The sequence below is a fragment of the Theropithecus gelada genome, chromosome 2, assembly GCF_003255815.1.
Source record: "Theropithecus gelada isolate Dixy chromosome 2, Tgel_1.0, whole genome shotgun sequence".
NCBI classification, from domain to species: domain Eukaryota; kingdom Metazoa; phylum Chordata; class Mammalia; order Primates; family Cercopithecidae; genus Theropithecus; species Theropithecus gelada.
In genome coordinates, this window is record NC_037669.1 from 193337817 (window position 1) to 193353700 (window position 15884).

At 56.3% G+C, this 15884-nt stretch overlaps 1 protein-coding gene across 1 annotated transcript; it reads left to right on the forward strand.

Moving 5' to 3' along the window:
* Nucleotides 1–329: 329 nt before the first annotated feature.
* ZDHHC19 (zinc finger DHHC-type containing 19) lies at nucleotides 330–12440 on the forward strand. The gene is given in 8 exon segments (XM_025377338.1): nucleotides 330–591; nucleotides 1066–1187; nucleotides 2096–2235; nucleotides 3046–3218; nucleotides 3892–3997; nucleotides 11847–11932; nucleotides 12267–12363; nucleotides 12366–12440. Coding segments are annotated over 8 exon segments (945 nt in total). The 5' UTR covers nucleotides 330–445.
* Nucleotides 12441–15884: the final 3444 nt, after the last annotated feature.

A 15884-nucleotide genomic window follows, 5' to 3' on the forward strand; every position in this document is an offset into this window, starting at 1 on the left:
TTAGTAGAGACGGAGTTTCACCATGTTGGCCAGGCTGGTCTCGAACTCCTGACCTCAAGTGATCCACCCGCCTCGGCCTCCCAAAGTGCTGGGATTACAAGGATTACAACGCCCGGCTGAAAATGACCAACTTTCTTCCTATGTGTTTCTCCAAGGTCATATTTTCTCCAACAACATCAGCCTGTCAGGGGCAGGGCCTCTCGGTTCCCCAGCACGTGTAGGGGTGGGGTTTGCTGTTGGAAGTGCCTGTCACCGGAGGCAGCCACAGAAAACCGCAGACAGTTCTGCTGAAGGCCCCCAGCCTCTGTGATGTCACACTGGAGCTTCATTCCTTTCATCCTGGGCTGTGGCTCTGAGGCCGCTGTGGCCATGGAGCTCTGGAAGCTGGGCTGGGGGAGGAAGCCTGGTGGTTCTGACCTCCCCTGGAGGCGCAGGAGGCCCAACCATGACACTCTTAATGGATGCCACGCCCCAGGTGAAGGAGCTCTATCCCCTGCCTCTGGTCCCACGTCCCTGGGTCCTCTCCAGCCTGTTTGCTGCCTTCAATGTGGTGCTGCTGGTCTTTTTCAGTGGCCTCTTCTTCGCATTCCCGTGAGTTTCCCAGGCAAGGCGTTAGGTTTCCTACAAAGAGACAGCCAGGGAAACAGAATATGATAGGATGGAGGCAGGGGAGTGCAGAAGACGGTGGGGGAGAATCAGAGAAAGGGGGATATTCTGGTCTAGGGAACCGATGTGCTAAGGCACAGAGGTCAAGGGTGCCTGTGCATTTTGGGAGCTTTGGGTGGCTGGTCGTGCTGGTGACATTTGGTGGAGCCATTATGAGTCTGCCTGGGTATTTGGAGCCTGGATTTTTAGATCTGGCTTTAAGGTCTGTGGGTCCTGACCTGAGTAAGCCAGGCACTGGGTGGGGGGCTTTGGGCTGCCCCTGCTCGGGACCGAGCCTGCCTCTGGTCTCAGTTGCAGGTGGCTTTGGGCTGCCCCCGCTCGGGACCGAGCCTGCCTCTGGTCTCAGTTGCAGGTGGCTGGGCTGCCCCTGCTCGGGACTAAGCCTGCCTCTGGTCTCAGTTGCAGGTGGCTGGCTCAGAACGGGGAGTGGGTCTTTCCCGTCATCACAGGCCCCCTCTTTGCTCTCACCTTCTTCAGTCTCATTTCACTCAACTTCTCAGACCCTGGCATCTTACATCAAGGTGAGGCATCAGCGCCCTGGGAAAAGGAGGTGGCACCCCAAGGGCTGGGAACCTGCAGGGGATTCCTAAACTGCTCTTCCTACCGCCCCTCCTCCAGCCTCTGGACCCCTTCACCCCACGTCTTCATTACTGTGGCCCTAGCTCCGCTCCGCCCCTTCCCTTCCCTTCCCTTCCCTTCCCTTCCCTTCCCTTCCCTTCCCTTCCCTTCCCTCCCCTCCCCTCCCCTCCCCTTCCTTTCTTCTTTCTTTCTGTCTTTCCTTTTCTTTTTGTTTGAGCTAGAGTCTCGCTCTGCTGCCCAGGCTGGAGTGCAGTGGCGCGATCTCAGCTCACTGCAACCTCTGCCTCTCAGGTTCAAGCGATTCTTCTGCCTCAGCCTCCCGAGTAGCTGGGATTACAGGAGCATGCTACCACGCCCAGCTAATTTTTTGTAATTTTAGTAGAGACGGGGGTTTCACCATATTGGCCAGGCTGGTCTCAAACTCCTGACCTCGTGAACAGCCCACCTCGGCCTCCCAAAGTGCTGGGATTACAGGTGTGAGCCACTGTGCCTGGCCCTACCTCACTTCTTAGGCCACCACGGTGTAGAAAAAGAGAATTGTTGCGTTTTCCCAGTTGCCTCAGATGCGAGGACTGGGCAGGCCAGGGCCAGAAGTCAGTGGGCTCTTCCAAACCACTGTTTGTACTTCCTCCCTTCACTACACAATGCCACTTAGAGCAGCACTGACTATTCCAAACGCCTGAGTTTCATACAAAACTCTCCTGGCTGGAAACCTGTCTTCCCTTTGCCATCCTCTCTGAGCTTGGACGGGGTTCCCCTGCCCACCTCGTCCCCACCCTTCCTCGTGCCCCGTGATGCCTCGGAGTGACCGCAGGGCCTTCTGCTGTGCCCCATCCTCTTCCCACGCCAGGCTCCGCTGAGCAGGGCCCCTTGACAGTGCATGTGGTGTGGGTGAACCACGGGGCCTTCCGCCTGCAGTGGTGCCCACAGTGCTGCTTCCACCGCCCGCCCCGGACCTACCACTGCCCCTGGTGCAACATCTGTGTGGAGGTGAGAGCCCCTCTACCTGTCCACCAGCCGTCGCCCCACATCTGGCTGGGACCAGGAGCCTCCCTCATACAGGGGCTGGGGCTGGGCGTGAAGCTGCCTTTCAGGACCGCTAACGGCCAAGGGTGACAGTACCTCCCAGCCACTCTTGGTCACTCATGTGCTTCCCGCCTGCACCTGTCCTGGGAGGCTGCCCATTGCCTGCAGAGGTGCTGACATGTACAGGCCATCCACATCTGTCCTGGGCTGGGTCAGGCCAGGGGAGGAGAGGCAGCCCTCTGTCCCACCCCTGGGCTTGCTAACATGAGATACCCAAGCCCCTCAGGCTGGCTGCCCGCCTGGTCTGGAAGGCCTTGCCTGTCCTCGCCTGGGTGTCCAAGGTGGAGGGTCTACCGGCTCTGAGTGACCGTCCCCCTTGTGAGCACGGCCTGCACAGGTTTCCAAGTGCAGGAGGCTGGCTGGGCCAGGGTGTTACTGTCATCTTCATGGAATGGATGAGAAAGTGGAGGCCCAGAGCTGGTTTCCGTTCTGCCCAAAGTTCCAGCAGGGTGCGTCTCACAGAAGGCCAGGCCAGCCTTTTCTCTAAAGGTCTTCCGACAGGTGACCTTTCTACCACAGAGACCCAACTGTGCTCTAACGAGGGAAACGCCAGCACGAGGCATTCTGTGGCCCAGTTTCTCCCTGCAGGTGGAAGCCAGTGCATGGGCCAAGGGCAGGTGGCCTAGAGGGCAGGGGGAAGGCCTCGGGATTTGGGGTGATGGAAGTTGGGCCGGAGGGGAAGTCCTCAAGCCTGGCCCTCTCCCTGTCGCCCAGGACTTTGACCACCACTGCAAGTGGGTCAACAACTGCATCGGTCACCGCAACTTCCGCTTCTTCATGCTGCTCGTCCTGTCCCTGTGCCTCTACTCAGGCGCCCTGCTGGTCACCTGTCTCATCTTCCTGGTGCGCACGACCCACCTACCCTTCTCCACGGACAAGGCCGTGGCGTATCCGCCCACGTGGGGAAGGAGAGGGAGGAGGCGGGGACAGCCAAGGAGGGCGGGGATATGGGGGCGGGGCCAGAGGGAGAAGCCGCCTGGGAGGACCAGTCCGGGACGAGGTGAGGTGGGTGGGGCCGGGATGGGCGGGGCTAGGAGAAGGGGCGGGGCGTTAAGCCTCCAGCGGGTGGGGCGCGGCGGCTCACGCCTGTAGTTCCGGCACTTTGGGAGGCGGAGGCGGGAGGATCGCGTCAGCCCGTGTCCCAGACCAGCCTGGGCGACGCAGACCCCGTCTCTACAAACAAACAGAAAAAGTAGCCGAGCGTGGTGGCACGTGCCTATAGTCCCGGCTGCTCGGGAGGCCGAGGCGGGAGGATCGCTTGAACCGGGGAGGGAGGTCGAGGCTGCAGTGAGCTGTGATTGTGCCTCAAAAGAAGAAAAGAAAAGAAGAGAAAGAAAAAGGAATCTGGCGGGGTCATGGGCGGGTGCTCAAGGCGGACCGCAGATCTGGACGGGCGGGGCTCGGGGCGGAGTCGGGCTTTCGCGGGGTGGGCGGGACGAGGGTGGAACCGGGGGACTGGGTGGGTGGGTGGGCGTCCGGGGGCGGGGCTCGGGGCGGAGTCGGGCCGAGGGGCGGGGCCAGGCGTGGGGGTCCCGCAGCTCCGATCCTTAACCCGGGCAGCATCGTGGTGGCTGTGCCCGCCGCGGGCTTCCTGGTGCCGCTGTCCATCCTGCTGCTGACCCAGACCGTGTCCGTGAGCTCGGCCGACCGCACCTACAAGGCCAAGGTACGCGGGGCCGTGGGGAGTCAGCTGGCATCTCCGGGACCTCCGCGCTTCCTGCGCTTTCTCCACTGCCCTTGGCCTGGTAGCCCGACCCCCACCCCCGATGGCGCCTCGTTAGCTCCCTCTAGACCCAGCTCTTAAGAGGCTCCAATCTCGCCTCCTCCGCGAGCTCGGTGGTCATTGCCCCTCCTGGGAGCCTACTGTGTGCTAGGCGGTTTGGATTCTTTGAGCGATGGGAATAGAGGTGAGTGAGGCTACGTTCCACACTGTGTTGATGAGGAACCTGAAATGGGAGTAACACCCACCAGAGGCCCACGAACACTCGGAGAGGGCCGGTCCTGAGCTGTGTGGCGCAGACTCAGGCACTGAGGGTTCGGGGAGGACCCCATGGTAGGGTAGGACGTGCAGCTTAGGGGTTCAGGAGAGACAGAAGACAGAGCGGAGGGCATTCCAGGTGAGGGGCACACCTTTGCAAAAACTCAGGGAAGCCTGAAGTCTGTGGAACGTTGGTAGGATGGAGAGGAAACAATTCTAATTGGGCAGAAGGTGGTGTGGGCAACCGAGTCAACTGCTTCCTTTGGCCCCATTAGAAAGGTCCAGGCTGGGCCCCGTGGCTCATGTCTGTAATCCCAGCGCTTTGGGAGGCTGAGGCAGGAGGATCACTTGAGCCCAGGAGTTTGAAACCAGCCTGGGCAACATAACGAAACTTCATCTCTACAAAAAATTTTAAAATTATCCAGGCGTGATGGCATATGCCTATAGTCCCAGCTACTCCAGAGGCTGAAGTGGGAGGATGGCTTGAGCCCAGGAGATGGAGGCTGCAGTCAGCGAGCTGTGATTGCACTGCTGCACTCTAGCCTGGGCAATAGAGCAAGACCCTGTCTTAAAAAAAAAAGCCCAGGCTGGGTGCGGTGGCTTATGCCTGTAATCCCAACACTTTGGGAGGCCGAGGTGGGCAGATGACCTGAGGTTGGGAGTTCGAGACCAGCCTGGCCAACATGGTGAAACCCTGTCTCCACTAAAAATACAAACATTAGCCAGGTGTGGTGGGGCATGCCTGTAGTCCCAGCTACTCAGGGGGCTGAGGCACAAGAATCGCTTGAACCTGGGAAGCAGAAGTTGCAGTGAGCCGAGATTGTGCTATTGCACTCCAGCCTGCGTGACAGATCGAGACTGTCTCAAAAAAAAAACAAAAACAAACAAACAAAAACCCCCCAGAAAGTCAGGTGAATTTAGGCTTGATGATGAAATCATGGTACAAGAGCCAGGGTAGGATTTCTTAAAAGCCAAGTTTATTGGACGGGTGCGTGGCTCATACCTGCAATCCCAGTACTTTGGGAGGCCAAGGTGGGTGGATCACTTGAGGCCAGGCCAGGAGTTCGAGACCAGCCTGGCCAACATGGCGAAACCGTCTCTACAAAAAATGCAAAAATTAGGCGGGCGTGGCGGCGTGTGCCTGTAATCCCACCTACTTGGAGGCTGAGGCAGAGAATCTCTTGAACCCGGGAGGCAGAAGTTGCAGTGAGCTGAGATTATGCCACTGCACTCCAGCCTGGGAGACAGAACCAGACTCTGTCTCAAAACAAACAAACAAACAAATGAACAAAAACCAAACCAAAACAAAAAGTATTTTATTGAACAATAATCTACCTATGTAATACCCTTTTCTAGTGTACAGCTATGAGTTCTGACAAATGGATACAGTCCTGCAGCCACCACCATAATCAATATTTAGGACAGGTCCATCACCCCAGAAAATCAGAGATCACCACCGTAATCAATATTTAGGACAGGTCCATCACCCCAGAAAATCAGAGATCACCACCGTAATCAATATTTAGGACAGGTCCATCACCCCAGAAAATCAGAGATCATGGTCTTTTGTAGTCGATTTCTCCCCCTACCTGCAGCTCTTGGCAACCACTGATCTGTCTTCTGTCCTTATCATTTTTCCTTTTCCAGAATAAATGGAATTGTTGGCTTGTGAGTCTGGCTTCTTTCACTCAGCACATACATTCGAGATTCATTCACGTTGTTGCTCATATCAGTCGTTTATTCCTTTTGATTGCTGTATGGTATTGCATTGTGTGGATGTTCAAGAGATTATCCATTTACCAACTGAAGATGTTTGTGTTATTTCTAGTTTGGGAGATTATAATAAATAAAGCTGCTATAAACACTGGTGTACAGGCATGTGAACGTAAGTTTTCTTTTTTTTTTTTTTTTTTCTGAGACGGAGTCTCGCTCTGTCACCCAGGCGGGAGTGCAGTGGCCGGATCTCAGCTCACTGCAAGCTCCGCCTCTCGGGTTTACGCCATTCTCCTGCCTCAGCCTCCCGAGTAGCTGGGACTACAGGCGCCCGCCACCTCGCCCGGCTAGTTTTTTTTTGTATTTTTTAGTAGAGACGGGGTTTCACCGTGCTAGCCAGGATGGTCTCGATCTCCTGACCTCGTGATCCGCCCGTCTCGGCCTCCCAAAGTGCTGGGATTACAGGCTTGAGCCACCGCGCCCGGCCAAACGTAAGTTTTCATTTCTTTGGGGTAATACTTAAAGGGGTCATATGGTAATTGAATGTGGTTTTGTTGTTTGTTCGTTTGAGACGGAATGTCACTCTGTCACCCAGGCTGGAGTGCAGTGGCTCGATCTTGGCTCACTGCAACCTCCACCTCCCAGATTCAAGTGATCCTCCCACCTCAGCCTCCCAAGTAGCTAAAACTGCAGGTCCCCAGGCTCTCCAGCCTCCAGGGACCTTAACGTGGCCTGCGATTCACCAGGCGGGGCTCCTTCCTGCGGCCCGCAGCACCCACCTCAGGCCTTTTTCACATGCCCCAAATCTCATTCCCTTCTTCCTCCATCCCCGGGTTGCAACTCCGCCTGTGGTTGATAGCAAGGTCTCTGGATCCAGTTCACACATGTTCACATCACAACTCCACAGCATACCAGCAGGGAGATCCTGGGAATATTGCTTGGCCACCTAGGCATCCACTTTCCCCATCTGTAAAATGGGCAGCATGGGTGAGTTCAAGACACAGAGTAGCAGCTGGTACAAGTGACTGCTCCAGATGTCGCTACTATTAATACCATTCAATTTCTTTCTTTCTCTCTCTCTCTTTCTTTCTTTCTTTCTTTCTTTCTTTCTTTCTTTCTTTCTTTCTTTCTTTCTTTCTTTCTTTCTTTCTTTCTTTTTCTTTCCTTCTTTTTCTTTCCTTCTTTTCTTTTCTTTCTTTCTTTTCTTCTTTCTTTTTTTTTTTTTGACAGAGCATCTCTCTGTCACTCAGGCTGGAGTGTAGTGGCATGATCTTGGCCTCCCGAGTAGCTGTAGTTATACCATGGCCGGCCTCTCAAAGTGCTGGGATTACAGGCATGAGCCATGAGCCACCACGCCTGGCTAATTTTTTGTATTTTTAGTAGAGACGGGGTTTCACCACGTTGGCCAGGCTGGTCTTGAACTCCTGACCTCAGGTGATCCACCCGCCTCGGCCTCCCTAAGTGCTGGGATTACAGGCGTGAGCCACTGCTCCTGGCACCATTCATTTTCATCACCATTTACACATGCTCCTGTCTCTCATCTTAAAAGCAAAGCAAAACCCTCACTTAACATCGCCAGCCTCCCCTCCCCCTGCTCCATGCTGCTCTCCCTCAGCCCAGTCTCCTGACAGAGCTGGCAGTGCTCACGTGCTCCACTCTCCCCCGTCCCAGGCCGGCTTCAGCGGGCCGCTGTCCTCACTGTCACACTGACGCTGCTCTCACCCGGCGGCCAAAGCCGGTGGTCAGGCCTCAGAAGCCTCTCTCCAGACCGCACACAGCAGCTTCTGAAACTGCACGGGAAGCGGCCTGTCCCCGGCCCGCAGGGCTCAGCCTCTGGCCTCCTGGGCGGCGCCTGGGTTCCTGCTCCTCCCCGCGGTGCCCTCGCCACCCTGAGTGCTGAGGCTGGTCCAGTTTATGTCGTGTGCAGTTCCCAGCACAGTGCCTGGAACTTTCTTTTTTTTTTTTTTTTCTTGACGACAAGGGCAGTAGTGAGCAGCGAGGAAAGAGTAGAACAAGGAATTGGATCTGTAACTTACTGAAAAGGCGAGATAAACCACTGCTTTCAGACCAGCCCCTGGAACTTTTCTTTTTTCTTTCTTTTTTTGAGACTGACTCTCACACTGTTGTCCCGGCTGGAGTGCAATGGCACCATCTCGGCTCACTGCAGCCTCCGCCTCCTGGGTTCAAGCAATTCTCCTGCCTCATCCTCCCAAGCAGCTGAAACTACAGGCGTGCAGCACCACACCCTACTAAAAATTTTTGTATTTTTAGTAGAGACGGGATTTCACTATGTTGGCCAGGCTGGTCTTGAACTTGTGACCTCAAATGATCCAAAGTGCTGGGATTACAGGCATGAGCCACCACTCCCAGCCCCTGAAACATTTTTAAGGACCCCAAATGTTTCTGAAACAGTGAGCGAACCAACCACCACAAGAATCCATAACACTTTGGGAGAGACGCAGAGACAGAGAGAGAAGCCGGAAGCCTTGATCCCTGGCGGGGAATGAGGCGAGGGGAGTTGGGTGGGAGATGGAGCGAGAAGCAGCCCACTCTGGCTTTGGTCCTGCGGAGTGTCAGGCAGTTTTAGACACAGAATCGGAGCAGGAGCCCTGGGTGTGGAGACAGTGAGGCGGGCTGAGTGCTTCAGAGCTGTTGGTTTTTTCCTTTTTATATTTTTTGAGACAGAGTCTCACTCTGTCACCCAGGCTGGAGTGCAGTGGCGTGATCTCGGCTCACTGCAACCTCCACCTCCTAGGTTCAAGCAATTATCATGCCTCAGCCTCCCAAGTAGTTGGGATTTCAGGCACCTGCCACTATGCCCGACTAAATTTTGCATTTTTAGTAGACCGGGTTTTGCCATGTTGGCCAGGTTGGTCTCGAACTCCTGGCCTCAAGTGATCCACCCGCCTCGGCCTCCCAAAGTGCTGGGATTACAGGTGTGAGCCACTGCGCCCAGCCAAGAGCTGTTGGTTTCATTCATATCTGAAAGCATCTTTTGTGGGAGAGGCAGGTACAAATGTATTGGTCAGTCTTAGCTGGGCACGGTGGTTCACGGTTGTAATCCCAGCACTTTGGGAGGCCGAGGCAGGTGGGTCACAAGGTCAGGAGTTCGAGACCAGCCTGGCCGACAACAGTGAAACCCCATCTCTACTAAAAATACAAAAATTAGCAGGGCGTGGTGGTGGGCGCCTATAATCCCAGCTACTCGGGAGGCTGAGGCAGGAAAATCGATTGAACCTGGGAGGTGGAGGTTGCAGTGAGTCAAGATCGTGCCACCGTACTCCAGCCTGGGTGACAGAGTGAGACTCTGTCTCAAAAAAAAAAAAAAAAAAAAAAAGTATTGGTCAGTCTTACGAATTTATTAAAGATCATCATTCCTTTAAGCATTTTTCTATGCCTCATATACAATCAACTTTTTTCTATGCCTCATATACAATCAACATTTTCTATGCCTTATATACATCTAATCAAAATTTATTTCCCTAATGTCGGGTACAGTGACTCACACCTGTAATCCCAGCCCTTTGAAAGGCTGAGGTGGGAAGATCTCTTGAGGCCAGGAGTTCAAGACCAGCCTGGGCAACATAGCCAGACCCCATTCCTACAAAAAAATTAAAAATTGGCTGGGCGTAGTCGTGCATGCCTGTAGTCTCAGCTACTTGGGAGATAGAGGTGGGAGGATCCCTTGAGCCCAGGAGTTTGAGTTTGCAAGGACCTATGATCCCTCCACTCCAGCCTGGGCAACAGAGCCAGACTGTCTCACTGAGGCAGGCAGATCACCTGAGGTCAGGAGTTTGAGAGCAACCTGGCCAACATGGTGAAACCCTGTCTCTACTAAAAATACCAAAATTAGCCGGGTGTGGTGACAGGTGTCTGTAATCCCAGCTACTTGTGAGACTGAGGAAGGAGAATCACTTGAACCTGGAAGGTGGAGCTTGCAGTGAGCCGAGATCGCACCATTGCCCTCCAGTCTGGGCAACAGGAGCAAAACTGCGTCTCAAAACAAACAAACAAAAACAAAACAAAGCAAAACAAAAAAAGGCCAGGCGCGGTGGCTCACGCCTGTAATCCCAGCACTTTGGGAGGCCGAGGCAGGCGGATCACGAGATTGGGAGATCGAGACTATCCTGACTAACACGGTGAAACCCCATCTCCACTAAAAATATAAAAATTAGCCGGGCGTGGTGGTGGGCGCCTGTAGTCTCAGCTACTGGGGAGGCTGAGGCAGGAGAATGGCGTGAGCCTGGGAGGCGGAGCTTGCAATGAGCCGAGATCGCGCCACTGCACTCCAGCCTGGGCTACAGGGCGAGACTGTCTCAAAAAACAACAACAACAACAACAACAAAACATATATATATATACACACAAATTTTAAAATTCTGTCAATATATTTTTAGTTTTCCTAGAGACAGGGTCCCACTCTGTCATTCAGGCTGGAGTGCAGTGGCATAATCACAGCTCACTGCAACCTCGAACTCCTAGGCTCAAGGGGTCCTCTCATCCCAGCTCCCAGTGCACCCGTGACTAGAGGTGCACATGCCACAGCCACCTAACTGTTTTTATTTTTTTAGAGATGAAAGTCTCACTATGTTGCTCAGGTCGGTCTTGAACTCCTGGGCTCAAGAGATCCTCCTTTCTCCACCTCCCAAAACGCTGGGATTACAGGTGTGAATTACCATGCCTGGCCAAAATTCCATACATTTAATTAAAGTCTTCTAAATGACTACTACAATACCAGTTTCTTTTTTTTTTTTTTGAACTGGAGTGTCGCTCTGCCTCCCAGGCTGGAGTGCAGTGGCATGATCTTGGCTCACTGCAAACTCCACCTCCCGGGTTCAAGCGATTCTCCTGCCTCAGCCTCCCCAGTGGCTGGGATTACAGGCGTCCGCCACCTCGCCCGGCTAATTTTTTGTATTTTTAGTAGAGACGGGGTTTCACCGTGTTAGCCAGGATGGTCTCCAACTCCTGACCTCAAGTGATCCATCTGCCTCGGTCTCCCAAAGTGCAGGGATTATAGGCGTGAGCCATCTCACCCAGCCAATACGCTGCTTTTACGTGCTTTAAATACCTTAAAGTCGGCAGAATCTCAGAGAGTGCGAGGATGCGTGTTGCCCTGTGGTGACAGTGAGTGGCGACAGTGAGCATTCTGGAGCCATCCAGAGTTTTCCTCCTGGAGTGAGTGCCAGCTGTCCTCGCATGGAGTCCTGGTTCCTTTGGTGGAGGACGGTGTTGAAAATCTCAGCCTGTGCGGCAGGGGCGGGGGGCATGGGACACGGGGGAGTTGGTGGTGGGCAGAGATGCTGCTGGGCCACTTTCAGTGACAAAACGTGACAGCGAAGGCTTTTGAAGTCAGGTGAGGCCCAGCCTGCCCTGGGGAGGAGGGGGAGTTCGGGAGGGGGTGAGGCTGATGGGTAGAGTGAGTGGGTGAAGGGGAGAGAGGAGGGAGAAAACCTGGTCAAGGTCAAGAGTGCCCAGGGGAGGACTCGGCCTTTACCGCATTGTGTGTTCAAGGCTTTTAGCCCAGATTTTCCTGGGCCATGTGATCACGGTTAGGGAAATATGACTGGGCCTCACTCAACTGACCTTCCAGACAGTGGCGTTCAGTATCTGGAAGGAGGTAGCAGGAGGATGCGTGTGGCCAGTGGAGACCAAGAGGAGGAGGATGGGGCAGTGGTCGGGGGATGCTCTCATTTTCCCAGCCTCCAGCTTGCTGCTGCCTGGACTGAGTGCTGGCTAGCTGACCAGCTCAGGGAGGGCCACTGGGCGATGGCCCAGCCATTCCTGCTGGTTCTGAGCTCCTCTTCCGGTCTCCATCCCCCTCCAGTGCAGACACCTTCACGGATACAACCCCTTCGACCAGGGCTGTGCCAGCAACTGGTATTTAGCAATTTGTGCACCACTGGGACCCAAGTGAGTTGGCAAAACCCGGAGGCCCAACTGGTGAGCCCTGGGGGTGGGGCAGAGGGGGGTTCCCCGGCTCCTTTCCACAGCTCCCGGGCGCTTACACTCACAGTGCCTGCTCCTCTGGGGTTTTCTGCGGGGCGCTGGGGGCTCTGGGGCCTCCCTACTTACTTGGCTCTGTGGGTTCTTGCCCCGTTATGGCGTAGAGGGGTGCTGCATCCTGCATGAGGCCTCAGCTTCCTGCAGAGCCAAGCCCTGGGCTGCGTGCTTCCTCAGCTGAGGCGGGCAGGGGAGCCAGACCAGGGAGGGCAGTGGCCCCTGCATCTGGCCTGTTGCTCCCCAGGTACATGGCTGAAGCTGTCCAGCTGCAGAGAGTGGTGGGGCCTGACTGGACATCCGTGCCCAACCTGCACCCTCCAATGTCCCCCTCTGCTCTCAACCCCCCAGCCCGCCCTGGCCCCCAGCCCCAACCTCTGGGTACCTACCAACCAGGAAAGGGTCCCCCAGGGTGTGGTGAGGCTGCAGCTCCCCAGGAGGTAAGAAGCGTGTGTGCGCCTGTGTGTCTGTGCGTGTCGGGAGAGGGGTGTCTGCAGGTCGTTAGGGTGTGGGGGGAGGCCCCTGAGGTTGGGCTGACCCTGAAACTGGAGCGCTCCGAGCTTGGCGGAGGAGGGTCCTACCCTGGAGGGGCGTTGAAAGGAGGACCCAGGCCTCTAGAATATACCCAGGGGTCCCTGGAGTCACAAAGACAAATGAATGATGACTACGCCACTAATGTGCTGATTGGCCTTGGGCCAGTCACTCTTAGGACTGAGATGAGTCTCATGGTTTATAATTTGGCCAAGGGGTGGGAGTGGCGGGAGATTCTTTTATTTAAAGGAAATGTTGACTTGAAGCCCCATGGGACACGGAGATGGGAGGTGGAGGATCAGGAGGCCGCCATGGGGCTGGGCAACCCCTGTGCCCCGGGGCCTCTGCAGCACATTCTGTTGTGCCAGCCCCTCCCTTTGCCTCCCGAGGCAGGAGACCTGGCACAAGCTGTGGGGCGGGGTCTTGGTGAGGGCGCTCATGCCCCTGTTCTGTGTTTAGCTCCACACCGGCCCACTGCCCCCCCTGCTGCCACAGGAGTCCCCAGGCGAGGTTCAGCCTTCCTCTTGCCCCGTGCACCCGCGGAGATGCCCACAACACCAGCACCTGAGCTCCACCTCCTGAAACCACGTCCTGAACCCACCTCCTGAACCCACCTCCTGATCCCGCCTCCTGAGCCCACCTCCTTACCTCCCACTTCCTGAGCCCTGAGCGGAAGCCTTTCTGGGCCCTGCCCTTTGCCGCTCCCCTGGTGGGAGTGGTGGTGGGAGTGCCAAGACCCTCGATGCCCATTAAATACCCTTGCCTGCCGCTTACAGCTGTCACGCTGTGCGTGTCTGTCCCGGGTGAGGGTTTGGAGAGGCTCTAACGGGCCGGGATGGAGGAGCCAGGATCTGCGGAGTTCAGGACCCGACACCACCTGGCTCTGTGACCTTAGACCAGACACCTGACATCTCTCTCCTCCTTACAATTGGGCAACAACAGGCCGGGCGCAGTGGCTCATTCCTGTCATCCCAGCACTTTGGGAGGCCGAGGCCACCTGAGGTCAGGAGTTCAAGACCAGCCTGGCCAACATAGTGAAACCCCATCTCTAGTAAAAAATATAAAAATTAGCCAGGAGCAGTGGTGGGCACCTGTAGTCTCAGCTACTCAGGAGGCTGAGGCAGGAGAATCGCTTGAACCCAGGAGATGGAGGTTGCAGTGAGCTGAGATCCGGCCACTGCACTCCAGTCTGGGTGACAGAGTGAGACTCTGTCTCAAAAAAAAAAAAAAAGAAAAAAAGAAAAAAAAAGGCAACAATAATTGCAGCAGCCGACTGGCCCAGCTCCCAGCCACAGCTGGAGGTGATGGGAGAGAAAACCACCATGTCAGGGTGTCCGAGGCTGGGAAGACCTGGCCTCTGCCCAGTCACACCTTTGTCTGGCTGCAGGGGGCACCCGCAGCCCAGGGATTCGCCAGACTGGCCCGGTTCAGCCCTGCCTCACTGGAGCCTCCAGGGCGGGGTTGGGGCTGGCCCTATGGCTTCTGGGGCCCTGAGGCTGGGAGCAGCCGCCTCCCGGCTGCGGCGTCCTGGGGAAGTGGAGGGGTGGGGGCGTTCTCCACCACAGCCCGGCCTTGCATCTTTCCTGCAGCTGTGTCTCACCCTCGTCCCTCTTTCCTGGTGGGAAGTCAGGAGCTGGTTCTGGTCCTGCCCCTGGGGTGGTCCCAGGCCCCACACATCTTCAGGCCCCTAGGGTGGGGGGCTGGGGGCACATCTAACTGTGGCTCTGCTAGTGGCCAGAATGTGACCGTGGGACTGGGAATAATGTCACCTTTCTGGAAGGTTGTCAGAGGCTAGAATGAGGTGTTTTGTGCAAAACATCGGGAACACAGGTACACGGTAGGCACGCAATGGGTGCAGCCAGTATCATCATGATTATTTTCTCCACCACACAGCTGACACTCCACGCAGAGCTTCTCCAAGGACCACCTTCGAGACTGACCCGGGCCCCTTTCTTTTTTTTTTTTTTTTTTTGAGACGGAGTCTCGCTCTGTCGCCCAGGCTGGAGTGCAGTGGCGCGATCTCGGCTCACTGCAAGCTCCACCTCCCGGGTTCACGCCATTCTCCCGCCTCAGCCTCCGAGTAGCTGGGACTACAGGCGCCCGCCACCACGCCCGGCTAGTTTTTTGTATTTTTAGTAGAGACGGGGTTTCACCATGTTAGCCAGGATGGTCTCGATCTCCTGACCTCGTGATCCACCCGCCTCGGCCTCCCAAAGTGCTGGGATTACAGGCTTGAGCCACCGCGCCCGGCCGCGGGGCCCCTTTCTTAAGGGAAGTCCCTTCTGCCAGGCTCCTCCCCCTTCTGCCAGGCTCCTGTGGCTCGGCCTCTCCAGGCTCCCGTGGCTCGGCTTCTCCAGGCTCCCGTGGCTCGGTCTCTCCAGGCTCCCGTGGCTCGGCCTCTCCAGGCTCCCGTGGCTCAGTCTCTCCAGGCTCCTCTGGCTCGGCCTCTCCAGGCTCCCGTGGCTCAGTCTCTCCAGGCTCCCGTGGCTCGGGCTCTCTGTGTCGGAGGAGGGTAGGAATTTTTATCAAGTGTCCCAGTGATTCTGCCACTTTGTTTGCTTCCTGCCACCTTTGTATCCGGGTGAAGCCAGGGTGTGGAGGAAGGTGGGGACGGAAGGATGTCCCCCAAGGGTTCAGATGAGCACCCCCAGGCACCGTGGAGGCGTGTGTGTCTGTGTGCGGGGGTGTGGGCGCATTCTCAGGGGATGCTGGCCCAGCCCCTGTCCTCTTGGCCGCTGGCGATGCAGGACGTCCCTCCAGATCTCCAGCCCAGTGGGTCCTGCCACAACTGGCCCTGGAGGCTTCAGGCCCTTCCCTGTAGGCCCAGCCTCACCCACCTGCCTGGCCTGGGCCACAGAGGAGGGGGTCCAGGAGCCTGGGCCAAGGCCGGATGTGAATTATGGAACTGGGTGGTTGAAGAAGTGGTGCCTGCCTGGAGTCCCAGCCCACAGGGGCAAAGAAGGCCAGGCCCGGTATCTGGGGAGGCCCTGCCCTTCCTCTGCCACCCTGTCCCTTGGTTCAGGATGGCACCTACTGGTCCTCGCCTCCAGGTATGCAGGGACTGACGCACTCAGCCCCAGGCAAGAGCCTTTCAGGCCTAAGCCAGCTGTGAGTCATCTCCCCTCACACGCTGGGCCTCAGTTTCCTCACTGGGCAGACATAATTTTCCTCAAAGTGTCAGAGGAGACCATGACCCCTCTGAGGGCAATGGCCTCCTGCTCCAAATGCAGGTCCTAGGTCTCTCTGTCCCTCCCAGCCTGGGATTTCTGTTGTTTTTTTTTGAAACGGAGTCTTGCTCTGTTGCCCAGGCTGGAGTGCAGTGGTGCAGTCTCGG